The sequence below is a fragment of the Suncus etruscus genome, chromosome 8 (genome assembly GCF_024139225.1).
Source record: "Suncus etruscus isolate mSunEtr1 chromosome 8, mSunEtr1.pri.cur, whole genome shotgun sequence".
Taxonomy (NCBI): Eukaryota; Metazoa; Chordata; class Mammalia; order Eulipotyphla; family Soricidae; genus Suncus; species Suncus etruscus.
The window spans coordinates 70,662,526-70,690,468 of record NC_064855.1 but is presented as its reverse complement, the minus strand read 5'-3'; the positions used below and the strand labels follow the sequence as shown (position 1 = coordinate 70,690,468).

Sequence of the window (27,943 nt, the reverse complement as noted above, 5' to 3'; positions counted from 1 at the left end):
CATTTAAAAAAAAGCAATTCAGATGTTAGTGTTTATAATAGGCAGCCTCAGAGATGGCCCCAAGATCCCTGCCTTCTGGATTCTGGTCCATTTTAGAGTTCCTCCTATGAACCAAAGCTTGTGTGATCCACAGATGTGAGAAGCAACTTCTAAGATCAGGTCCTGAAGAACGATGGTTTCTCTCACAACATCTACTCCAGGTCAAATAGGCTGTCATACTAGGAGAAGTCTTACAGAGAGGGTGCATTTGTGAGGAAGTGATGTCTGAGAAACCACATGAATCCGAAGCAGACCCCTAAGCCCCAGACAAATGTTGATATGACTCTTGCCCAGTTAATAGCTTGACCCACCTATAGAAGAAAATATGAACCAGGATGGCATAGAAAAAAGCTGTCCCTAACTTCTAACCTTCATATATCATGAGACAAAACAAAAACAAAAACAAAAACAAAAAAAATAACATTGAGGGGCAAGAATGTGGTTTAGTTATAGAGATTGTGCACTGTATAAGGTTCTTTAATTCCTAGCACTATAAGAGGAAAAAAAAGTTTGGGGCCAGAGGGCACTTGCCTTGTTTAAGCTAGAGTGGCTGCAACCATAGTTTGAATTCCTAGCACCACATGTGGTTCTTCAAGCACTGCCACTCCTGAGCACAGAGTAGGGAATATAGTGAACCACTGGATGTGGTCCCTCAAAACAAAATGAGACAAAAATTTGTCGAACGCCTTTTTTTGTTTGCTTTGTTTTCTTTTGTTTTTGTATGCTGGGGGGCCACACCCATTGACACTCAGGGGTTACTCCTGGCTATGTGCTCAGAAATTGTTCCTGGAATGGAGGGACCATATGGGACGCCAGGGGATTGAACCAAATTCCGTCCTAGGCTAGCAGTTGCCTTACCTCTAGTGCCACTGCTCTGGGCCCTGTTGAACACCTTGTTAAAGGTAAGTGGGAATATGGCTGGTGTTCATGATATACTGGTATATATGATACATATATATATATATATGTGTGTGTGTGTGTATATATATATATATATATATATATATATACACACACACACACATATTGATGATATATATATGAATGGTATACTGAGGGGGAGAAAGAAAACCCACTGTGTAAAGTTCTCAAAGACCTGAAAGGTCCCATGGGGTTCCAGGTCCAGAGAAGGTGGCTGGAAATCAGCACTGACTCACATTGACAAGTGATATCCCCAAAACTGCTGTTATGATATCTGGAACCAACTCAAGAGTGCAGCCCTTGGGGAGCAACAATACAACCAACATTGCAGAGGTCTTGTCAACCTCAGACATTACAAAAATAATTGAAAAAAAGGAAAAGAAGAAAGAAATGGAAGAGCAGGTTCCAGAGAAGATTAGCAATAAAATCATTTCCAGCATCATCTATGGAACAAAATCTTCAAGTACACTTACCATAATCAGCTGAGGTATAATTCAAAAGCTCAAATTTCCAGTGTTTATAATTTGAATAATTCTGATACATGTCAAATATTTCCCGGGTAAATTGTTGACAGATATCACCTAAAAGGACATATAAATATATCTTATCAGTACTAGTTTCTCTCTCTCTCTCTCTCTCTCTCTCTCTCTCTCTCTCTCTCTCTCTCTCTCTCTCTCTCTCTCTCTCTCTTTTGGTTTTTTGGGCCACACCCATTTGATGCTCAGGGGTTACTCCTGACTAAGTGCTCAGAAATTGCCCCTGGCTTGGGGGGACCATAAGGGATGCCGGGAGATTGAACCCCAGTCCTTCCTTGGCTAGCACTTGCAAGGCAGACACCTTACCTCTAGTGCTACCTCGCTAGCCCCAGTACTAATTTCTTTTTTTTTGTTTTGTTTTGTTTTGTTTTGTTTTTGTTTGTTTGTTTTTGGGCCACACCCGGCATTGCTCAGGGGTTACTCCTGGCTGTCTGCTCAGAAATAGCTCCTGGCAGGCACGGGGACCATATGGGACACCGGGATTCGAACCAACCACCTTTGGTCTTGGATTGGCTGCTTGCAAGGTTAACGCCGCTGTGCTATCTCTCGGGGCCCCCCAGTACTAATTTCTAAGAAAGCTATTAGGCCCATTAGGAAATGAGGAGTAGCTTCTTCTAAAGTGAAACACACTTAACAGACTTTTTATTTTTGGCTCAAGTTGTTATTTTTCTTTTGATAATTCTTTTACCAATTTCAGTTGTAAACAAGCAACACAAAGTAAATTATTTATATCAGGAGAGGTGGGACACAGAGACATTGTTGGACTTAATTTTACAACATTTGTGGGATTGGTATTGGAACATAGAATGGCAGAAACAAATGAATAATGAGCAACTAGGAAAGCTTTAGTGTTTAAATAAATTTATTTTTAAAAAAGGAGGAGCCTTAGTAACAGATAAGCCTCTTGCCTTGCACTCAGTTGACCCACCCACTTAACAGACTTTTAACATTACAGACCAATTAAGATAAAATGTAAGTCTTTGGGGGCCATACCAATAGTACAATGAGTAAGGTATTTGCCTTGAATGTGACCAACCAGCATCCCAAATAGTCCCCTAAATTCAGCAAAGAGTAATTTCGAAGTGCAAAGCCAGGAGTAACCCCTGAGTAACTCCAAAAAGGCAAAAAAAAAAAAAAAGTAAGTTATATTAAAAGTTATTTATAATAAAATTATTTTACTGACCTCCAGTAGTTCTTCCAGATGTCACCTCTAAAATAACATCATTTTTGTCACATTTCTCCTTTGGCACCAGACTCTGGAAAAGCTGCACAAGAACAAAATCAGTCTTAGATTTTCCATTCCATACTATTATTACCTAAACTTAAATTAAAAAAAAATACCCAAACATTAAAAAAGCACTAATTAAAAAAAATCATATAGCAAGTCAATGAAGTTTAGTTAAAATGCTATAAGAAGAGAAGGGAAAAATGCTATAAGTTGATTTAATAAGATTTAAAACAAAAGCTCAGTTCATGTTAACAGTGAAGTTATTTGTCAGGACTTTCTCTACAGTGCTATCACATTATCTTAATATTTGAAAATGCGTAAGCTGGGGCTGGGCGGTGGCGCTAAAGGTAAGGTGCCTGCCTTGCCTGCGCTAGCCTTGGACGGACCGCGGTTCGATCCCCCGGTGTCCCATATGGTCCCCCAAGCCAGGAGCAACTTCTGAGCGCATAGCCAGGAGTAACCCCTGAGCGTTACTGGGTGTGGCCCAAAAACCAAAAAAAAAAAAAAAAAAAAAAAAAAAAAAAAAAAAAAGAAAATGCGTAAGTTTAGATCAAAGTCTAAAGTGATCAACTCCATTTTTTCAGGTTTTGCCTCTTATTAATTTTGAACAATAGCTTCTTTCATTTAATAAATGAAAAAAAGCTTTGAAAGTCTTAATAAGGACTTTTAACCAATGACTCCATATTCTCTCCTGCCATAAATGAGAGCAGACACAAGATTGTATCTGGCTTCTCAATACAAAACTCTGTTAAGACCATGCTGAGATAAGGCTCAAATTGCTTTAGAGTTGTGACAGGAAGAAAAGGGGGTGGGGTGAGGACTCTAATAAAGAAAGAAATGGACTTTCCTCAGAAAAATTTAAACTTACAGTATCTATGTGCCATGATACCAATTTTTAAAACAGCCCTTATCTGCTAATAATGATAGTCTGTGGTTAAAAATCAGATATTTTTTGCCTTTAATTAACAAGTTATAGGGCCAGAGAGATGTTGCAGTGGTAGGGTGTTTGCCTTGCATGCGACTGACCCACAACAGACCTCAGTTTGATCCCCGGCAGCCCATTTGGTCCCCCAACTCAGGAGCAATTTCTGAGCCAGGAGTAAGTAACCCCTGAGCATCACCAGGTATGACACAAAAACCAAGTAAGTAAATAAATAAATAAATAAATAAATAAAAATTAACAGGTTAAATTAGTGACAAAAGTAACCTTCATCTCAATCCTTCTCAACCCCTTAAAAATTTCTACTCCTAGATTCTTATTCCTCTCTCTGCAGAGAGAAGACTCAAAGTAGAATGGCAAAGACAGAGGAGAAAAAGAAATCCTGCTGTTTAGGAGAATGTTTTCCACTTCTTTTAGAAAAGTCATAGCCAGGAGTAACCCCTGAGCATTACCGGGTGTGGCCCAAAAACCAAAAAAAAAAAAAAAAAGTCATTCATTAAACTAGGAAATAAATACTTACATTAGCCAACTGTCTTTCATTTAATTCTACTAGGAATTGTCAGTATATCACATAATTAACAATTATGAACCACTCCCCCTAACCTTTCTCCCAGGGGCATTACATTTCTTTACCAGCATGTATTCTCTAAGGCAGATTTTGCACTGGAATATTGATTTTTTTTTCTCTTTTTAGTTTTGGAAGCCACAACCAGTGAGACACAAGGCTTACTCCTGTGTATCTGTGCTTCTGGCAGTTCACAAGGGACCATATGTGATGCCGTGATGAACCCAAATTGACTGCAAGGCAAATGCCAATTTGTTGTACTATTTCCCTGAGCAGAATATTCTTTTTTTGTTTTCTTTTTCTAATTAAAAATTACTTTATTTAAACACCATGGTTTACAAGGTTGTTCATGATACAGTTTTTCCCCCATATGTTCATGATTTTAGTCATGCACATTTCCCACCATCAATGTCCCCAGTTTCCCCTTCCACCTTTCTACCTGCCTTCTCCCTGCCTGTCTCTAGGAGGCTCTCTTTCTCTCTGTCTCCTCTCTCTCTCTCCTCTTTCTCTCTCTCCTCTCTCTTTCTCTCTCTCTTCTCTCTCTTTCCTCTCTTTCTCTCTCTCCTCTCTCTCTTTCTCTCTCCTCTCTCTCCTCTTTTTCTCTCTCCTCTCTTTCTTTCTCTCCTTTCTCTTTCTCTCTCCTCTCTCTCTCTCTCTCTCTCTCTCTCTCTCTCTCTCTCTCTCTCTCTCTCTCTCTCTCTCTCCCCCCTTTCCTTCTGCTCCTCTCTTTTCTTTCAGATTTAGGGCCACACCCTGGGAAGTACTCAGGCTCTATGCTCAGGAATCACTCCAACTGGGACTCAAGGGACCATAGGGGGTGCTAGGGATCAAACCTGAGTTGGTCATGTGAAAGGTAATTAATCATCTTACCCATTGTACTATCACTTCGGCCCCAGAATATTGTTTCTTAAGGTAAGGGGTTTGCTTTGTTCTTTGATATTACATTCTCTTTGTCTCATTCTTTAACAGACTTTAATACCAAATACAGATTAATCTTTTAAATGAACAGATGACACTTTTTCCACTCTGGAGAAGCCCATGCTCTCTCTTAAACACATACCATTTTCTCTTTTTCTCCCTTCACATATATGTTTCTTTTAATTAAACTATGAAAAAAATGAAAGAAAGAAAGAAAGCGAGAGAGATAGAAAGAAAGAAAGAGAGAGAGAGAAAGAAACAAAGAGAAAGAGAGAGAGAAAGAAAAAAGAAGAGATAAAAGAAAAAAGAAATGAAAGAGAAAAAAGGAAAGAAGAAAGGAGGAAAGGAAGAAAGAAAAAAAGAGAACGATGGAGTTGGACCAATAGAACAGCGGTAGGATATTTGCCTTGCACAGGACAGACCCGGATGAACCCAGGTTCAATCCCAGCATCTCATATGGTCCCGAGCCTGCCAGAAGAGATTTCTGAACAAAGAGCCAGTAATAACTTCTGAGTGTCGCCAGATGTGAACCAAAAACCAAAATCCAAAAACAAAAAAAAAAGAAAAAAGAAGAAAAGAAAAGAAAAAGAAAGAGAGATTGGCTGAAAAGACAGCACAGAGTTAATGTCAATTCCAGTTTAATTCAGCAATGTATGGTCCCCGGAGCACTATTAGAAAGTGACCTCTGAGCACTGCTGTATTTGGCCAGAGATCAAATAAATAAACAGATATTTATTTATTTTGATCATTGGGTCACACTTAGTAATGGTCATGAGTTACTCCTGACTCTGTACTCAGGAACTACTCCTGGTAGTACTTGGCGGACCATATGGGATGCATTCAGGGATTGAACCCAGGTCATTGCATACAAGGCAGCAACCTATCCACTGTTAGCACATGGTACTTATACAACAAATAGGTATAGCAAGAAGTTTTCCTGGTGTCAGAGAGAAAGTACAGCGAATAAGGTCCCTGCCTTGCATATAGCAGAGTTGAGTTTGATTCCTGGCACCCTATATGGTTCCCTGAACCCTGCCAGGGTTGATCCCTCAGCACACAACCAGGAGTAAGCCCTGAGAAATGCCACATATGGCCATCCAGAACAACAACAACAAAAATAATATTCCTTTATATCAACCCAACTGAAGTCAATTTAGCTCTTAAAACATACCTCATTATGGAGTCAGAAAGATAGTATAGGCCCCATAGGGGTTCAGTTACAGTCCTTGCCTTGCATGCAACAGACAAGATTCAATTTCTAGCACCACCATGAGTGACTTCTGAGCACAGAGCTAAGAGTAAGCGCGGAGCTTACTATGAGGTGTGACCCAATAACCACTCTCCTCCCAAAAATAAGAAAAATACCTCATTGTACAGTAAGTTGATTTTCTGAGTAATGGTTTGCTTTTCTTCTAATGCAAGTTCTTGTAACTGCTTTTCATCTTGTTTATTTAGACCTACAAATCAGCAACAGAAATATCAGTAAAAGTTTAGGGCCCGGAGAGATAGCACAGCGGCGTTTGCCTTGCAAGCAGCTAATCCAGGACCAAAGGTGGTTGGTTCGAATCCCAGTGTCCCATATGGTCCCCCGTGCCTGCCAGGCGCTATTTCTGAGCAGACAGCCAGGAGTAATCCCTGAGCAATGCTGGGTGTGACCCAAAAACCAAAAAAAAAAAAAAAAAAAAAAAAAGTTTTGTGCTGGGGCTGGAGTGATAACACAGAGGTAGGGCGTTTGTCTTGCATGTGGCTGACCCAGAACAGACCCAAGTTCAATCCTAGTCATCCCATATGGTCCCCCAAACCTGCCAGAAGTGATTTCTTTTTTTCTTTTTTGGTTTTTGAGTCACACCTGGTAGTGCTCAGGGGTTACTCCTGGCTCTATGCTCAGAAATCGCTCCTGATAGGGTCAGGGGACCATATGGGATGCAAGGATTCGAACCAATGACCTCCTGCATGAAAGGCAAACGTCTTACCTCCATGCTATCTCTCTGGCCCCCATAAGTGATTTCTGAGCTCAGAGCCATAAATAATCTCTGAGCATTGCTGGGTGTGACCCAAAATACCACAAAAAATTTTTTTGTGTTGTTTTAATTTGGAGGTCATACCCAGCAGTGCAGGGTGACCATGTGGTGCTAAGAATTGAACACAGGGGCCCAGAGAGATAGCACAGTGGTGTTTGCTTTGCAAGCAGCCTATCCAGGACCAAAGGTGGTTGGTTCGAATCCCGGTGTCCCATATGGTCCCCCGTGCCTGCCAGGAGCTATTTCTGAGCAGACAGTCAGGAGGAAACCCTGAGCACACCGGGTGGGGCTCAAAAACCAAAAAAAAAAAAAAAAAAAAAGGGAATTGAAAACAGGCCTTTGCATGTTCTGCTCTCCATCCAGTGAGCCACCATCTTGGCCCCAGGCTAAGTTCAAAATACAAAGCTAAAAAATAACTACCTAATTTCTGCTTACTCAGCTTCATTCAGTGTTGAAGGCAAAGTATTTTACAAAAGAATGGTTAGAATAGAGAATGTGCGGCTGGAGAGATAGCATGGAGGTAGGGCGTTTGCCTTTCATGCAGGAGGTCATCGGTTCGAATCCCAGCGTCCCATATGGTCCCCAGTGCCTGACAGGAGCAATTTCTGAGCGTGGAGCCAGGAATAACCCCTGAGCACTGCCGGGTGTGACCCAAAAACCACAAAAAAGAAAAAAAAAAAAAAGAATGTAAAAAAAATGACAGTGTAAGAAAAAATAAAACTTAGATGTGATGGAGAATATTATGTAAATTAAATAAATTAGAAAGAGAACAAAGGGCCAGAGAAATAGCCTGGAGGTAAGGCATTTGCCTTGCATGCAGAAGGACAGTGGTTCGAAGAATCCCATCATCCCATAAGGTCCCCTGAGCCTGACAGGAGCAATTTCTTTTCTTTTCTTTTTTTTTTTTTTTGGTTTTTGGGTCACACCCTGCAGTGCTCATGGGTTATTCCTGGCTCCAGGCTCAGAAATTGTTTTGTTTTGTTTTTTCAGGAGCAATTTCTGAGTGTAGAGCCAGGAGTAACCCTTGAGTGCTGCAGGGTGTGACCCAAAAACCAAAAAAAAAAAAAAAAAAAAAAAAAGAAGAAAGAAAGCGAACAAATGGGGAGGAGGGAGATTTGGGACATTGGCGGTGGGAATATTGCACCGGTGAAGGGGGTGTTCTTTACATGACTGAAACTCAACTACCATCATATTTGTAATCAAGGTGTTTAAATAAAGATATTAATATAAAAAAAGAAAGAGTACAAATGGGGCCAGAGAGATAACATGGAGGTAGGGCATTTGCCTTGCATGCAGAAGGATGGTGGTTCGAATCCCGGCATACCATATGGTCCCCCAAGCCTGCCAAGAGTGATTTCTGAACATAGAGCCAGGAGTAAACCCTGAGTGCTACTGGATGTGACCCAAAGAACAGAAACAAACAAACAAAAAAAGAATGAGAACAAATGCCAGATGATCTCATTCATCAGTGATATATAAAATAATGGGGGGACTGAAGCATAGCACAAAGGGTAGGGAGTTTGCCTTGCACGAAGCTGACCTGCGTTCAATCCCCAGCATCCAATATGGTTTCCAGAGCCTGCCAGGCAGTAAGTTCTGATTAAAAAAAATAAGGAGTAACACCTGAACACCACCAGGTGTGACCCCCAAAACAAAACAAACAAAAAAGAAAAGAAGGAAATAAGACAATACTGAATAAGGACAAACTCTAGGCCTTTGGTTGCAGAACTGAGAGTAGCAAGCTGTGGGGCATAAGACAGGGTGACTTGAAGGACAGTGATGGGGGGGTCTTAAGCACTTCGGTGGTACTGAAGCTAAAGTTACTTTGTACTCCAACCATAAATTGGAGCTAGAGATGTGCATGCTTTGTATAAAGAGTACTGGGTTTGATTCCTGGCACTTCAAGGACTATTGAGCACTTTCAGTAGCAACACTTTACCCCCTCAGCACAGAACTGCATGTGGTCCAAAAACCAAAGGAAAAAACTTTAATTTCTGACTGAGTTTTTTTTTTTTTTTTTTTTTTTTTTTTTTTTTTGGCCACTCAAGATGTGCAGGGACTATTGCTAATTATTAGCTCGCTCAGGAGTGACTCCTGACAATATGTGGTGTTGCGGATTAGAGGTAGAGGAGTTGCTGGGTTATGAGAGGGGAGAGGGGAGAGGGGAGAGGGGGAGAGGGGGAGAGGGGAGAGGGGAGAGGGGAGAGTGGAGAGGGGAGAGGGGAGAGGGGGAGAGGGGAGAGGGGAGAGGGGAGAGTGGAGAGGGGAGAGGGGAGAGGGGAGAGTGGAGAGGGGAGAGGGGGAGAGGGGAGAGGGGAGAGGGGAGGAGAGTGAGAGGCGAGAGAGAGAGAGAGAGAGAGAGGCGAGAGAGAGAGAGAGAGAGGCGAGAGAGAGAGAGAGAGAGAGAGAGAGAGAGAGAGAGAGAGAGAGAGAGAGAGAGAGAGAGGCCAGCGAGGTGGTGCTAGAGGTAAGATGTCTGCCTTGCAAGCGCTAGCCAAGGAAGGACCGCAGTTTGATCCCTGGCGCCCCATATGGTCCCCCCAAGTCAGGGGCAATTTCTGAGCGCTTAGCCAGGAGTAACCCCTGAGTATCAAATGGGTGTGGTCTGAAAACAAAACAAAACAAAAAACAAAACAAAACAAAAAAAGGAATGGGGACCAGTGACATACAAGGTAAGCAAGGTAAGACCTTTAACCCCCTTTACTCTCTCAGGTTCCCCCCCCCCAAAAAAAGTAATGGGCCCAGAGAGATGGCACAGCGGTGTTTGCCTTGCAAGCAGCCAATCCAGGACCAAAGGTGGTTGGTTCGAATCCCGGTGTCCCATATGGTTCCCTGTGCCTGCCAGGAGCTATTTCTGAGCAGACAGCCAGGAGTAACCCCTGAGCGCTGCCAGGTGTGGCCCAAAAACCAAAAAAATAAATAAATAAATAAATAAATAAAAAAATAATGATAATAATAAGATAAATATGATCAAAACTAATTATATGAATAACTAAGTAAGTAATCAATCTAACTAATCAAAATAACTAAGCCAGTAATCAATCAGACAATGTTAAAAATAAACTAGGGGGCTGGAGCGATGGCGAGGCGGTAGGGTGTTTGCCTTGCATGCAGCTGATGCAGGACAGACCACAGTTCGACTCCCCAGTGTCCCAGATGGTCCCCCAAGCCAGGAGCGATTTCTGAGCATATAGCCAGGAGTAACCCGAGTGTCACTGAGTGTGGCCAAAAAAATCAAAAAGTAAATAAATAAATAAATAAATAAATAAACTGGGGGTTTTAGATGTGGCTCACTGGTAACATGCTTTTTGCATGCATGTGATCTGGGTTCAATCCTTTGCATAACACAAAAATGGTTGGTGATGTTAGGGGTGGTGGGCTGTTTTGCGTGTAGGAGACCCAAGTTTTACCCTGAGCACGTAAGGTCCTCTAAGTACCACTTGGAACAACTTTAGAGCAGAGACAGAGTACTCCACCCCCACATTATTGAGGTTTTGGGCCACAGAGAGAATTCAAAGAACTGAGCAAGCACGTGGTTTGCATGTATGAGTCTCAACTTCAATTCTTGCTACTACAGGGATTGAACATCCCGAGCATCAACAGATGTGTGCCCCACCAAAATGTATAAGTAAAAGTAATTGACTAACATTAAATCAAATAAGGTAAGTTTTGAAGCTATTTGTAGTAATAAATTATCAGGGCCATTACTAGAACATTACTCAGGACACTATCTAAAATCTCCAATTTTCCCCCACAAGAGAAATTATACATAAAACGTCATAAATTTTGAAACCTCTTGAATCAGAAACTTTATATATTGATCAAGCAAACACCTATGCTTTTGATTTGTTTGTTTGGGTTGGGCACACTTGGCAATGTTCAGTAACTGCTGTTAGCTCTGCACTCAAAAATTATTCTGGTGCAGGGCCAGAGTGGTGGTGCAGTGGTAGGGTGTTTGCCTTGCAAGTGACTGACCTAGGACAAACCACAGTTCAATCCCCTGAAATCCCATTGGTCACCCCCAAGCCAGGAGCAATTTCTGAGCACATAGCCAAGAGTAGCCCCTGAGCATCACTGCCCAAAAAACAAACAAATGGGGCCAGAGAGATAGCATAGAAGCAGGGCAATTGCCTTGCATGCAGAAGAATGGTGGTTCGAATCCTGGCATCCCTTATGGTCCTCCAAGCCTGCCAGGAGCGATTTCTGAGTGTAGAGCCAGGAGTAACCTCTGAGCACCACCGGATGTGACCCAAACAACAACAACAACAAAAAAAAAAACCAAACAAACAAACAAAAATTATTCTGGTGGTGCTCAGGGGACCATAGGAGATGCTGGAGATCCCAGGTCGACCATGTGTAAGGCAAATGCCCTTTCTGCTATACTATCACTCCAGTCTCAAACACCTATGTTTTTTTAAACTGGCCAGAAAAATAACAAAGGGCCAAACACCATATTTTTTATAATAGAGGCCCAGATTTGATTCCTGGCATCACATGGTCCCCCAAGCACTGCCAAGGAATGACTATGGAGCATGAGCCATTAATAGCCCCTGTGCATTGATGTGTATGGCCCCTGAAAGATAGCTCAAAGGCTAGACACGTGCTTTAAAGGGAGGAGCTCTGGGTTCAATGCCTGCAAAAAAAACATGTTCCTTTAAAATACATCTGTAGTCCTTGAATACTGTTGGGTGGAATACAAAAAAAACTAAACAAATAAATAAAAATTTAAAACACTGTACAAGTCAAGTGAAATACTTTTTTAACATCTACTTTATGGAATAATAATTCTTTTTTTTTTTTTTTTTTTTTTGGTTTTTGGATCACACGCAGTGACGCTCAAGGGTTACTCCTGGCTATGCACTCAGAAATCGCTCCTGGCTTGGGGGACCACATGGGATGCCTGGGGATCAAACTGCAGTCTGTCCTAGGTCAGCCAAATGCAAGGCAAATGCTCTACCACTGCGCCACCACTCCAGCCCTGAAAATGATGATTCTTATATAATTTCAAAACCAAAAAATTAAATCATGGAACTATACTGAACAAATTAACAATGAGAAACTGGCCACCACCACCACCACCCACCACCACCATCACACCACCACCACACCACGACCACCACCACCACCCAACCAAAAAAAAAAAGAGGAAAAAAAAAAAGAGAAGATGGGGTCGGAGAGATAGCATGGAGGTAAAGCATTTGCCTTTCATGCAGGAGGTCATCGGTTTGAATCCCGGCGTCCCATATGGTCCCCCGTGCCTGCCAGGAGCAATTTCTGAGCCTGGAGCCAGGAATAACCCCTGAGCACTGCCGGGTGTGACCCAAAAACCAAAAAAAAAAAAAAAAAAGAGAAGAGAAACTGGGCAACATTATAACCTTTAATTACCCAGATGCCTTTAGCTGCAAACCAAGATACAAAAAGTTCATTATTATTATTAATTAATTTTTTTTTAAAAAAAATATGGAACGCTTCACGAATCTGCGTGTCATCCTTGTGCAGGGGCCATACTAATCTTCTCTGTATTGTTCCAATTTTAGTATATGTGCTGCCGAAGAGAGCACTATTATTATTTATTATTAAGAGTTCCTTAATAAGAAAATGAGGGCCAGAGAGGTAGCACAGTGTGTAAGGCTCTTGCCCTGCACACAATGATAAGGATTCAATCCCTAGAATCCCACACCGTTCAAATTCTTCTTTAGTTCTGTAAGAAATCAGAGGCAGTCATTGGTGGGATTCTGTGCCTCATTCATATTTTAAACATTAAACCCCAATTTTATCAGATACTCTTGAGTTGCTGGGGACACAGGATGAATAAAGTAAGATTCCAAGGCTCAAGTGGCTTCAGTCTGGTGAGAAAGAGGAGATACACACAATTATAACATGTGACACAAATAATGCTCAAGGGTATACACCAGACTTCAGCACTTAAAGAGGCTTCCTGAATGAGAAATATCTTATGAGTGATAAATCATAATCATCATGGTTTTCAATAATATGTTGTGGAACATTAAGACCACTACTAATTTCACACAGTATATACATTGTGGATAACTGGACTGACATTGTTCCATCTGTGTGACAGATATCAGAAAACTCTTCTAATATATAATCATGAAAATTTTGTAATCTTGGGTTGGAGAGATAATACAGAGGTTGAGGCACTTGCTTTGCATGTAGATAACCTCAGTTAAATCCCTAGCACCACATGATTCCCTGAGAAGTGCCCACAAGGACCCCCACAGTGATGGGAGTAACCCCAGGTGTGGTCCAAAACTCCAAATGCCCCTGCTCCTGATATTTTTGTAATTTCATTAATTGAACTGTTTATTAAAATCCAAATTCATTAAATTTCATTGACAACAAAAATTCAAAAGCTACTATTAGTCTATGTTTGGTGCTACAGGATACAAAAATGGCAAAACAAACACTGTCCTTTAGGAACAGAAAGAACAGGGGAAGTCATAAGGTTAAAACAATTACATAACTTCTCATAATGAAAAACAGAGAAAGAGAGCACATTTTCCACAGAGGTCATTGAAGCCCAAAGGGTGCAGGGTTTTCACTTTGTGGTGATAAAAAACTGCCATATAAGCCTTCTGATGAGTAAGAATTATATTTTTGTGTCTCTGGTACATAAGAACTCATTAAAGGTTAGTTTAGCAAATTAAAATAGCAGCACTCAATCTCTTAGTTTTTCTTCTTTTTTTTTTATATTTTATTTAAACACCTTGATTACATACATGACTGTGTTTGGGTTTCAGTCATGTAAAGACCACCACCCATCACCAGTGCAACATTCCCATCACCAATGTCCCAATTAGTTTTTCTTTAGTAACTGCAATACTTCAAACACTCAGAGTAAAATCTTGTCTTTTCAAAAAGTAGAGCGTATTACTGAAGAGATAGCACAGCGGTAGGACTTGCAAGCAGCTGACCCAAGATGGACCCTGATTTTATTCTCTCCATCCCATATGGTCTCCCCAGAGACTGCCAGAAGCAATTTCTGAGAGCAGAGACAGGCGTAACTCCTGAGTGTGGCCAGTTGTGGCCCAGAAAAAAAAATCCTTCCTGAATTTACAAACAAAAATATATTTTACCTACCTGTACAGAGTGAATCTAATTCTTTAATCGCTTGTTCAGCCTCCTGAATTTCTTGGTAAATGGTTGCAAGTGGTGCCAACTCAGAATGCCTTTTACTCAAGGCCCTTTGCTCGCCTTCACTTACAGGTATGCGCTGCAGACTCTGACCCAGTGTCTGGAACTCCTTGTTCATGTCTTCCATATACTTTTGTAGTGCTTTATGCTTCCAGAGCATCTTAGAATGACAATACCTCTTGGACCAATTCTTATCTAATCGATGATGGAGAAGGTGATTACTGTTTTGTCGAGAAATCCACAACCCTATATCAAGATGTATCTTTGAAAATTGAGAGTAGACGTGGCCCCGGTGACGATTAAGACACAGATGTTTAAAAAGCCAAACACATATGTGACGACTCATTGCAGCACCTGAAAAGTAATAAACATAATCTGAAATCAAAATCAACTCTACAGATATAAAAGAGCTGGAAGGATCCTAAAGAATTGTGCTTAAGACTATTCTACTGTACTCCAGAGGCTGAAGAGACAGTGAAGAGACTTGCCTCGCACACATCAATTGGGGTTTGATGCCCGCTCCACATATGGCTCTCTTACCCTCTCCTGGAGTGATCCCTGAGCACCCCAGTGTACTCCACAAAACAAAACAAACATAGTACTCAGATTGCCTAGTGCATGAAAAGAAAATAATTTGGGCCAAAGCGATAGCACGGCAGCAGGGTAATTTGTCTTACACGCAGCCCACCGTGTACAGACCTCGGTTTGATTCCTGGCATCCCATAGGTCCCCGAGTTCTGAGAGCAGAGTCGGAATGACCCCTGAGCACTGCCGCCAGGAGTGGCCCCAAAGCAAAATAAAACAAATAAAAAAAAAGTGGGGGAGCCAGAGAGATAGCATGAAGGTAGGGAATTTGCCTTGCATGCAGAAGGACGGTGGTTCGAATCCCGGCATCCCATATGGTTTCCCGAGCCTGGCAGGAACTATTTCTTTTTTTTTGTTTTTTTTTTGTTTGTTTTTGTTTTTGTTTTTGTTTTTGGGCCACACCCGGCGATGCTCAGGAGTTACTCCTGGCTGTCTGCTCAGAAATAGCTCCTGGCAGGCATGGAGGACCATATGGGACACCGGGATTCGAACCAACCACCTTTGGTCCTGGATCGACTGCTTGCAAGGCAAACGCCATTGTGCTATCTCTCCGGGCCCGCCACGAACTATTTCTGAGCATGGAGCCAGGAGTAACCCCTGAGCACTGCTGGGTGTGACCAAAAAAAAAAAAAAGAATTCTTTAAATTCTGAATACAACATTTAAAACTAATAAAATTAGCACTATTTCTATCCACTAACATACATAACTAATTAGGCAAATGAGTAGAAGATCAACTAGTATATCAAGAGAATAAATTAAGTCAGGGTATTTCCTACAAAATATCCAGAAACTGGGTTAAGTGTGTGAACAAAGTTTGAAAGAAACATTAATTATACCCATGCCTGATTATTTCTAGGTATCAAGATGTCCAACTAACATAATCATGATTACTTAGTCTCACAGTTGGAGAAATGCAGAGCTGATAAAAATCAAAATACAGGGGCCTAAGCAATAACAAAGTGGTAGGGTGTTTGCCTTGCACACGGATGACGCAGGACGAACCTGAGTTCAAGTCCCATACGGTACATCGAGCCTGCCAGTATCGATTTCTGAGCACAAGGCCAGAAGTAACTCCTGAGTGCTGCCGGGTATGTCCCCCCACCCCCCCAAAAAAAGAAATAGAACTAGAATTCGGTGTTTCAACCTCAATTCTTCAAACTTTCTTCAAAGTTCCCTTCTAGCTGAGATTGTAAAGGATATCTCAAATATTAACAAATGAAAAGAGTAAGTCTAGTTGGTCTTTCTAGCCATTATATAGAATATCTATAAAAAAAAACATTAACAATGAAATATACTAAAATGTTAATTAAATCCCTGTAATCAAGAATATCCTTAACTTGCTTTCTATATCAAAAAAATATTGTGAGGGCCACACCCATTTGATGCTCAGGGGTTACTCCTGGCTTTGCGCTCAGAAATCACTCCTGGCTTGGGGGAATCATATGGGACGCCAGGGAATCGAACTACGGCTAAGCGCTTGCAAAGCAGATGCCTTACTTCTAACGCCACCGGTACGGCCCTGTATATCATATTTTTAATTTTTCCTAATTCTAATAGATTAAAGCACATATTACTTATATTACTTTTACATGAGGGAGGCAAGTTAGTTGAAATGAGCTGTGTTCAGTGATTATGTTCTCTGAATAGCAAATAATCAAGATCTAACATACTGGGGCTGGTGAAGAGGCGCTAGAGATAAGGTGTCTGCCTTGCAAGCCCTAGCCAAGGAAGGACTGCAGTTCAATCCCCCGGCGTTCCTTATGGTCCCCCCAAGCCAGGGGTAATTTCTGAGTGCTTAGCCAGGAGTAACCCCTTAGCATCAAGCGGGTGTGGCTGAAAAACCAAAAAAAAAAAAAAATCTAATATACAATAGTTTTATTGAGTTAAGAAATATATGGATGATATGCCAGATAATAGTACATTGGGTAGGGCATTTGCCTTGTATGTAGCCAGGGTTTGATTCCCAGCATGCCATATGGTCCCCCATCAGGAGGAATTTGAGTGCACAGCCAGGAGTAACCCCCCAGGGGGGGGGGATTGGAGGGGGAAAGGGGAAGAGGAGGAGAATAAAAAGTGCTCTGAGAAAAATACTTCAGCCCTAAATCTTAAAATCAAAGTGAAAATAGTCAAAATTGATAAAAAAAAATAAGGCAGTTTATTTTCTCATGGTTTCTATTGTACTCAATATTGTATTAATTCCTGTGATCCATATAAATCCATATCATCTTCTAAGATCATTTTTTATCACAATGATCTCTAAAACATTAAAATCTGCAGAGCTCTTACGAGTAATTATTTAGCACATTTAGGAGAGATGTAAAAGATTGCATTAATGTCCAGTAGTCCAAAAGGCTGCAAGTTCCCCAGCAAAAATACCAACGTCTGTACAGTTTTCCCATTAGAAACCATTACAATTAAAGAATAAGGAACAGATTTTTAAAAATTTACTTGCGAACAGATAATATTTCTGTGAGATCACTTCTAGCTAAAACTTCTCTCTAAGCGCAATAGTAGAAAGAGCCAGTCTAAAGGCAATTAGGACTACAAGTACTGCAAAGCTGTAATTCTCAAAGTACAATGAACACATAAACATATTGCATCATGTAAAGAATACAAAAGGAATACCTTGACGTCTGGGTGTCTGAACACGTATATGTACACACACACACACACCTTAAGGTATAGAATTCTATAGAACATTTGAACATTTGAGTCTCTGCTGAGGTTTAGCAGGAGTGGCTTGCCTCTTCCCCAGTCTCTCCGTGAACAAAATACAGCTTAATTTTTATTGTCTGCTATTTCCTTGCTTTTACTTATAGTTGCATCCTATTTTTCTCCAACCAAACAAGTATATATATATATATATATATATATATATATACATACATTTGTATATGCATACATTGTATATATGCATACATTGTATATTGTATATATATCATACATTGTATATTGCATATATGTGCATATATATTGTATATATAGTTATGTGCATACGTTGTATATATGCATTTTGTATGTGTGCATACACTGTATTGTATATTGTATATATGTATATGTACAATGTATGCACATACAAATATATTTTGTGTATTTTTATATAAGTAAACACTTCAAAAAAATAAAGGCGATGAACCAACCACATAGTTAGGGCAAGAAGAAAACAAGACGTTTTACTCAGTGGGATCATCCAGATCCGACAACAGCGAGTCACCATCAGCCACCAAGGGGTCGCTCTAATTCTAGGATCCCTGAGCGAGAAAGGTCCTGCGTGGCCTCAGCCAGAAAGTGACACACTGTGACGCCCGAGTAGCATCCCGAAGGAAAGCAACACGGAGTGGGGAGAGGGAAGCTGTGGGAAGAAAGGAGTATTTTAAAATCGGGAGCGGGAGGAGAGAGAATTGTTAATACCTAAGAAAAAGGAAAAAGGACGCTTAGGTTAGCTTACAGAGCTCAGAGGGGACTTCAATGAGGCGCCACCTCGCGGCCCCGGAAGTGGGTCGGTTTTACTTCCGGGTCACTTCGGGTTCACTAGCTCCAGCCTCCTCCCGGAAATCAGATCTAATACATTTGGAGGGAAACGCTAGGGGGGACGGCCACGATGGCAAGAGACGCACGCACAGACACGCACGAAAGGGGGTTAGGAAAGTGGTAACTTTGCAGAAAAGGAACACGCAGGTACTAAGGCTCAGCCGAGTCCGGTGTGGGTTGACGCGGAGCTAGGGATCCTGGGAGTTGTAGTTTATCCCAGAATAGGGTTACTTGGAACATTTGAGTCTCTGCTGAGGTTTAGCAGGAGTTGCTTGCCTCTTCCCCCAGTCTCTCTGTGACAAAATACAACATAATTTTTATTGTCTGCTATTTCCTTGCTTTTACTTATAGTTGCATCCTATTTTTCTACTCTCTCTACTTTTCCTGTCACCTAGAGGTAGGCCAAAGGTAGAACTTAGGGTTATCATACTTACTGGCAAACTCAAGAAAAAGTACTTTTGATTAGTAAAGTATTTTGATTAATAAAGCAAATTACAAATTTAAGACCAGGGAGATAGTTCAAAGGGCTGTGAAACATGAGATTCAGAGTTCATTCCCCAGAAAAACATGGTCTCCCCAGCATTGCCAGTCCCAGCATTGAAACAGCACTGCTGGTATACCCCACAGTGCCGCAGTGTCCCTTCTCCTTATTTGAGGGACATCCCAGTTTCTTCCAAAATATAAAAAAGTTGAAGATTTACTCTGTGTGTGTGTGTGTGTGTGTGTGTGTGTGTGTGTTTGGGTCACAACCGGCATCGCTCAGGGCTTACTCTTCCTGGCTCTGCACTCAGAAATGACATACAGCAGGCTCAGGGTATCATATAGGATGCCGGCGATCGAACCCGGGTTGGTCACATGCAAGGCACATGCAAGGCAAATGCCCTACCCGCGCTGCTACCGCTCTGGCCCTCAAGATTCATAATTTAGGGCCCGGAGAGATAGCACAGCAGTGTTTGCCTTGCAAGCAGCCGATCCAGGACCAAAGGTGGTTGGTTCGAATCCCGGTGTCCCATATGGTCCCCCGTGCCTGCCAGGAGCTATTTCTGAGCAGACAGCCAGGAGTAACCCCTGAGCACCGCCGGGTGTGACCCAAAAACCAAAACCAAAAAAAAAAAAAAAAAAAAAAGATTCATAATTTATTAATGCAAAATTTTATTTCCTTAGATAGGAAGTCACTAGTCGAGCTTTATATAGGGTGTTAATTCCCCTCTAAAGAGACTTCTTTTTCATCTTGCCAGCAATTCGAGGAATTAAGAAAACTATGTCAATAATTGTACTTTATGTTTCCATTGCTTGTATACTTAAAATGAAAGGAGACATTAAATCTCTATCTCTCTTTTTTGTTTTTTTCTAGTCCTGGAAGTGAGGGCAAGGCTTTATATATGCAAAGCAAGTGCTCTACCACTGAGTACAACTGAGTACAACTACCGGCACATAAATCTGTATTATAAGAAATCCGAACTTGTTTTTTTTGTTGTTGTTGTTTGATTTTTTTTTTTTTTTTTTTTTTTTTTTTTTGGTTTTTGGGTCACACCCTGCAGGGCTCAGAGGTTAATCCTGGCTCTACGCTCAGAAATCGTTCCTGGAAAGCTCAGGGGACCATATGGGATACCGGGATTCGAACCACCATCCTTCTGCATGAAAGGCAAATGCCTTACCTCCATGTTATCTCTCCGGCCCCATTTTTCTCTTTTTTATTTTGTTTTGGGGCCACACCTGGCAGTGCTCAAGAGTTATTCCTGGCTTTATACTCAGGAATCACTTCTGAGGGGCAAACTAGACCATATGGGATACCAAGACTTGAGGCCTGGTCAGCCTCTTGCATGGCAGGCACCTTACCCACTGTACTATTTCTGGAAATCAAAACTTTTTTCAATGATAAAATTATTGGGGCCAAAGTGATAGCACAGAGGTCATGTGTTTGCCTTGCCCGCGGCCGAACCAGGATAGGGCCAGGTTCGGTCCCCAGCATCCCTGGCATTCCATATGGTCCTCTGAACTTGCCAGGAATGATTTCTTGGCACAGAGCCAGGAGTAACCCCTGAGTACCATGGTGTATGGCCCAAAAACAAACGAAAAAGATAAAATTATTTATGTATCATTTTATATATGTATGTATAAAATATATTTTATATATACACATGAAATTCATTGGTAACACAGTAATCTTTTTGCTTTCTTTTGTGACACACCTGGCAGTGCTCAGGGGACTAGGTGGTGCTAGGGACTGAACTCAGATCTCTTGCAAAGAATGTTCTTGAACTATCTTTCTTGTCCAAATCAGTAAATTTTGTTTGTTTATTTGGAGATTAGAAAGATAGTACAGGGTAAGAGGGCTTGCCGTCCTTGTGGCCAAAACTGTTTCAATCCTCAGCACCACACATGGTTCCTGTGAGTAGTGTCAAGAATGATGTCAGATCACCTGGAGGCTTTCCTCTACCAGGGAAGACCCTACAGCTGCTCTGACATCGATCTACTCAAAAGAGGCTTCCCTTAACACTGAGAAGACTTAACAAGAACAATGACCTGCTTACTGGACAGGGCTTGCTGTATTGCCCCTTAATTGTGAGGTTTGTCTATAACATCACCTGGAAGCAATCCTCTACCACGGAAGACCCTACCACTGCTCAGACATCGTCCTGCTCAAAAGAGACTGAGAAGACTTAACAACAACAACAACCTGCTTACAGGACAGGGCTTCCTGCATTGCCCTTTCATGGTGAGGTGAAATGAGAAGACACTCCACATCATGACTTCAATGTAAGATATGCAGATTCCAGAATCTTTAATACAGAAACATGATACCAACAACAGAGACTGTGTGAAAGTGTGTTGGCACTACAGATAATGTCTTGGATCGGACGATAACTTGCCTGAAACCTAGAGCTGGTCTTATGCCAGGAAACTTCAGGGGTAGGATCTCTTTGTATTTAGGCCAAGGTTATTCCTTTCCAGGCCTCTCATATTTTGGTGGGCCTATGCAAACAATAATCGCCACTCTAACACAGTTTTTACTGTGCTCCTTTGACTCTAATCCTTAAAACACACCCACTTAAAATTTGAGGTTAATTTAAGCTAATATGCATGTACATGGAAATGTAAAAAAATACTATGCCTCTAATGTTTAAGGAGTTATGTAAGTTTTATGGCTTTAGATTGCCTTGTGTGCTGTTAAGAAATATTATAATGTGCTACAATCTGGGGACTTGAGGGACAAAGTAATTGCACATGGATTCTGTTTTATTTATCTTAACGTTCTTTGGCTGAAAGTTAAAAGTTAAGATATCAGCAAGAGGATTTCTGAGAATTATGTTATGGGTGATTGTCCTTCCACTGTAACTTTACCTTGCCCTCTTTCTTTCCATCTTTTGTTCTCATAATTCAAAATAAAAAATTAAAAAAAAAAGAATGATGTCAGAGTACAGAGCCAAAAATAACACTTGAACACCCTGGGCTGTGGCATAAAACACCACCCAAACCCAAAAATGTAAAGTCATTATATTTAGAAAATATGAGAGGGAAGAGAGAATACCATAATTAAGGAATTTAAATTTTTCAAGTTGGGATGTGAGTGATTCTATAAGGTGAATGTTAAAGCACAAATCTTAATAAATAGTGTGCCAGGAGTTGGCTTAGTGGCTAAAGCTCTTGTTATATGGACATTTGGGGGACATTATAGAGAGACATTATAATGTAGAGCACTTACCTTGCACATGACCAACCCATGTCCAATATCTGGTACCAGCTATTGGAACCCATGCCAGAAATGATCCCTGAGCACAGAGCCAGGAGTTAATCCCTAAGGACTGCCAGACGTAGCCCCCAAATTATTTTTATCTTTAATCTTTGGTTTCATTTGGGGGATTTTTGGAGACACTGAAATCGACATAAAAATTCTAGAACACAGCCATAACACATTAGGATTCATATTATCCTTTATTGCAGATAAAGATAGCTGTACATCTCTGCAGTGTGTCAAATGTACTCACATTAAACCAGGCCCTCCGAAAATTGGCTGCTAGATATGAGAGTGATAGTTTCAAAGAAGTAAATGTTTATTGAGAGTAAAGATAGGAAGGACATTTGAATGGAAGGATATCAGAGAAAAAAATGGGGTTGAATGGATTTTATAAGTTCTCTTTATAATAGCACTAGCGGGGCCAGCGTGGTGGCGCTAGAGGTACAGTGTCTGTCTTGCCAGCGCTAACCTAGGACGAACCGTGGTTAGATCCCCCGGCGTCCCATATAGTCCCCCAAGCCAGGAACCACTTCTGAGCACATAGCCAGGAGTAACCCCTGAGTGTCACCGGATGTGGCCTAAAAACAAAAACAAAATAAAACAAAACAAAACAAAACAAAACAGAACAAACAAAAGAATATATATATATATATATATATATATATATATATATATATATATATATATAATAGCACTAACTTGGGCCACTATTCTATGACTAATAACACTATATCTGTTCTCTTTTTAGATGACTCACTAAGTTAGGTTACCCTGACATCTCCAGATAAGATTTGAGAAGTATGTGTGACATCTCTTTGTTTTGCAATGTAACTGATATTCTTTTTAAGTTTTCTAAGATTCTGCTAGAGGCTCAGAGACCTTGATGGTTGTTGATACTTTCTTTTGCCTTCAAGTACTATTTACATTTTCCATTTGAGGGAGATTGTTGACTCTTTTCCTGCCTTGGTCTGTAAAGGATTATAAACTGTGAAGGATTACAAACAGTGTCACTAATACTGTCTCAGGAGTCATTTTGCAAGTGCACTAGATTTTAAGGTAGCAGAGTAATAAAGTTTTTTTTTTGTTGTCTTTCCTTTTTTTTTTTTTGTTTTTTTTGTTTATGGTTTTGAGTTTTTGGGTCACACCTGGCGGAGCTCAGGAGTTATTCCTGGCTCTGTGCTCAGAATTCTCTCCTGGCAGGCTTGGGGGACCATATGGGATGCTGGGATTCAAGCCAGGGTCTGTCCTGTGTTGACAGCATACAAGGCAAATACCTTACTGTTGTTCTATTGCTCTGGCCCCAGGGTAATGAAGTTGTAAGGTGACTTAAAATGGAGTATCACCTGACAATAAGGGAACACTGAGGAATCCTGTCACTATAAAAATACATCTGCTCTCTAATAGCCTGGAGTTTTGGTTCTTGCCACATCTCAAGAACATCCCAAAAGATGAAGATTGTATTTGGGATTTTTATTTGTCAGGGAGCCACAAACTGAGGCACCTGGAAGAATGTGGGGTGCAGGGAATCCAACCCAGGTCTCCCTCATGTAAAGCATGTGTGCCAGTCCTTGCATTATTTTCCTTTCATTTTTTTGGGGGGGGTAACACTCAATGATGCTCAGTTCTTATTTCTCTCTCAATAGATAAGAATCACTCTTTGCAGTACTATGGATGGAACTTAAGTCAACAACATGCAAGACAAGTGTCTAAATCTCTGTTCAATGTCTCTGACTTTGAGCTATCTTCATGATCATGGGTTTGGAATTTAAACATATGTAGTTACATATAGAAAAAACTGGGATTTATTTATCAATTCAATGTAAAATTCAAACTCTGAACCTAAAAGTAAAATTTGTTGGTATAGCACACTCTTTCCATGTTTGTTTTGTTTGGTGTGTATGTATGAGAAGCTCCCCGTCTGTGATCAGGAGACCAGGGCCACTTCCAGTGGTACTTGGAAATCACCTAAGCTCTGTTCAGTTTGGCATGGACTTCAAACAATAATGGGGACCAAACTTAGGCCATTAAGCTGTCTCTCCAGTCTTGCTTTGTGTGTTTGAGATCCTAGATTTAATATCAGGAAAAGGGAGAAGGTAATATAATTGAAGTTCTCACTAAGGAGGAAGAGAATAAAATAATATTCTATTTATATTCTTATAAATTGTTTTCCCTGAAAGTAGAATATGAAGGATGAAAGGCAATATATATATATATTTTTTATGGTTTTTGGGTCACACCCGGCAGTGCTCAGGGGTTATTCCTGGCTCCAGGCTCAGAAATTGCCCCTGGCAGGCACAGGGGACCATATGGGACGCTGGGATTCTAACTGATGACCTCTTGCATGAAAGGCAAACGCCTTACCTCCATGCTATCTCTCCAGCCCCAATATTTCTTGTTTTTGTATAATGGTGCCAGTTTTCCCTAGCTTGAAAAAAAAAATTCTATAAAATGCGCCACCTGGTGGCAATTAATTTTTCTCTTTTTTATTTAGTTACTGAAATTACAAAATTACTTTTTTTTTTCTTTTTGGTTTTTGGGCCACACCCGGCAGTGCTCAGGGGTTACTCCTGACTATCTGCTCAGAAATAGCTCCTGGCAGGCACAGGGGACCATATGGGATGCCAGGATTCGAACCAACCACCTTAGGTCCGGGGGTGGACTGCTTGCAAGGCAAACACTGCTGTGCTATCTCTCTGGCCCCCATGGTATAGAATGTTTTAACAGTTATTCCTTCACCAGTGTCCACTTCCCTCCACTATTATTCCTTATCTCCATTTGCCTCCCAACCAGGTGCCATTTTTTGATACTTGATCACAAATATTTTTAGTCAGATATTCAATAACTAAAAAAGAAAACAAACAAACAAAAAAAAACTAGCCTATTATAGAATTGACCGCATCTTAGCTCTTAGGTGCATAATTTCTCTCTCTACCTCTTCCTGTTTCTGTCTTCTGTTCCTATCTCTTTCTGTTTCCCTCTTTCTCTGAAGATTCTAATAATCTTTTTAGAATTAGTATCTTCCCTCAAACTATTAAATTAAAAAATAAACAAATAACAACAACAAAAACCCCATGGGACTGGAGAGATAGCTCAGCAGTAGGGCGTTTGCCTTGCCCCCAGCTGATCCAGAATGGATGGTGATTCGAATCCTGGCATACCATATGGTCCCCCGTACCTGCCAGCAGCGATTTCTGAGCACAGAGCCAAGAGTAACACTTGAGCGCTGCCGGGTGTGACTCAAAACCCAACACCGCCCCCCACAAAAAGCAACGGGTTGATGCTAAAAACAAATAAACAAGCAAGCGATAGCACAGTGGTAGGGTGATTGTCTTGCATGCAGGCGACGGGGCAGACTCGGTACAATCCCCGGCATCCCATATGGTCCCTGGAGCCTGCCAGGAGCGATTTCTGAATGCAGAGCCAGGAGTAATCCCTGAGTGCTGCCGGGTGTGCCCCCCCCCCCAATTTTTTTTTTTTAAAAGGAAAAATAGGGCCCGGAGAGATAGCACAGCGGTGTTTGCCTTGCAAGCAGCCGATCCAGGACCCAAGGTGGTTGGTTCGAATCCCGGTGTCCCATATGGTCCCCCGTGCCTGCCAGGAGCTATTTCTGAGCAGACAGCCAGGAGTAAACCCTGAGCACCGCCGGGTGTGGCCCAAAACCAAAAAAAAGGGGCCGGAAAGATAGCATGGAGGTAAGGCGTTTACCTTTCATATAGAAGGTCATTGGTTCAAATCCCGGCGTCCCATATGGTCCCCCATGCCTGCCAGGAGCAATTTCTGAGCATGGAGCCTGGAAAAACCCCTGAGCACTGCCGGGTGTGACCCAAAAACCACACACACACACACACACACACACACACACACACACACACACACACACACACACAAAAAAAAAAAGGAAAAATAAGAAAAATGAAACCAAATGATGAGAACCCTTAATCTCAGATTACAATACAATACTGTATTACCAAGCAATAGGGGGCAGAGCAAAGAGGTGAATAAGAAAACTAGAAATGGCATAAGAACATTGGTCTTAGGCATTTTGGTGCATTGAAGATGCATTGATTTTGTATATCAAAGACAGTAATACTATTATTACCATGTTAACTAAGTTTACAAGCAAAAAATACATAATCCAGGGTTTGGAGATAGTTCAAAGGACTAGAGTACATGCTTTTCATGTTGGAGCCCCAAGATTGATCCCTGGCACTACCTAGTGTACCTAAGCACCACTGCAAACCACCACTAGCACATCTGAGTGTGGTCCAAAAGCAACAAAGATATACATATAGCTTAAGAGAAAGTAACCTGATTTCCCATTTGCTGCTAAGTTGCTCAGTGTTACATTTTGACCCTTGAAGGATTCAGAGGCATATTTACCTTAACAATTGCAAGATGTGCCTGGATCAGAACATAGAAAATATTAGCAATGTGAGAAAATTGGAATCAAGGGATCTTTTTATACATTTAGCTGTTATTACTGCCTTTTAGTGTATGGGCAAAGTTTTTTTGTTTGTTTGTTATATCTCTAAATGCCATGCAGTGTGATTCTCATATTTTGATGGCCTCATTGTAGAGTAGTTCTTTATATGAAATGCCATGTTGTCCCTACAACCACAGCTCTTCATTTAACACTGATGATTGTATATGTAGTTTTTTGCCTTGAGAATGCTGAAGAAAATAGTTAATTCTTTCAAAAAAATAAATAAAGATGATCAGTAGGACGGAGTCAGGAGACAAAGCACACGTTTAAACAAGAGTATGAAAACAAATAATGAAATTATTTTTATTTTATTTATTTTGGGTTTTGAGTCACACCCAGTACCCACTCAGGGGTCACTCCTGTCTCTACGCTCAGAATATCGCTCCTGGCAGGGCTCGGGGGACCATATGGAGATGCTGGGTTTTCGAACCACTGTCTTTCTGCATACAAGGCAAACTGCCTTTACCTCCATGCCATCTCTCCGGCCCCACAGCATTGAATTTTTTTTTTTTTTTTTTTTTTTTTTTTTTTTTTTTGGTTTTTGGGCCACACCCTGTGACGCTCAGGGGTTACTCTGGCTATGCGCTCAGAAGTTGCTCCTGGCTTCTTGGGGGACCATATGGGACGCCGGGGGACTCGAACCGAGGTCCGTCTAGGCTAGCGCAGGCAAGGCAGGCACCTTACCTCCAGCGCCACCACGCCCGGCCCACAGCATTGAATTTTTAAATACAGCAGCACTTCTAATCATTTGGGAAGATTAAGGGAAAAAAAATCCCTATCCCTTCCTCAATCAATTGAATCAAAACTTATGCATGTAAAGTTGGAGAGATATAGAAGACAGGAACTCATGCTTTACATACAGAGAACTAGATTTGATTCCTAGATTTGACACGTTAATGTGAGCACTCTTCAAGCAACCCTAGCACTACTGAAGGTGAAACCTCTTGCCATCATCCAAAAAGTAAAATAAAATTTACACTATAAGAGTAGTGTTATGGAGGTCAGTGATATGGCATAAAAGCACATATCATGCTTGTATGAGACCTGCTTTCTATTCCCAGCATTACAATCTGTTCTTCTCCCAAGAGTAGTCATTAATAAAAAGAGGGGTCAGGGACCAGAAAGAAAGTACCATATTACAGGGATTAAATGCATACCTTGCATGCAGCCATGTAAGAGGCCCTAGTTTTGTTACTTGGCACCCTCTCAGCCACAATAATGAGATTAGATTACTTTCTTGTTAAATTGCTTCAAGACTTCCCATTGTGGTTTGGTGTAAAT

General features: G+C 41.2%; 1 protein-coding gene and 1 non-coding gene across 2 annotated transcripts in view; both read right to left on the bottom strand.

The window, feature by feature from the left end:
* MTRF1 (mitochondrial translation release factor 1) overlaps positions 1–14,678 on the bottom strand; it is a 39,214-nt gene extending 24,536 nt beyond the window's left edge. The window contains exons 1-4 of the mRNA XM_049778805.1: positions 14,270–14,678; positions 6,513–6,604; positions 2,680–2,761; positions 1,434–1,541 (exon numbers count right to left, since the gene is read on the bottom strand). Of these exons, the coding sequence (XP_049634762.1) occupies positions 1,434–1,541; positions 2,680–2,761; positions 6,513–6,604; positions 14,270–14,669 (682 nt within the window). The 5' untranslated portion in view covers positions 14,670–14,678. The remainder of the gene's footprint in view (positions 1–1,433; positions 1,542–2,679; positions 2,762–6,512; positions 6,605–14,269) is intronic.
* On the bottom strand, positions 12,623–12,729 carry LOC126016894 (U6 spliceosomal RNA). The gene has a single exon (XR_007498579.1). It is a non-coding gene; the product is annotated as a U6 spliceosomal RNA (small nuclear RNA).
* Positions 14,679–27,943: the final 13,265 nt, after the last annotated feature.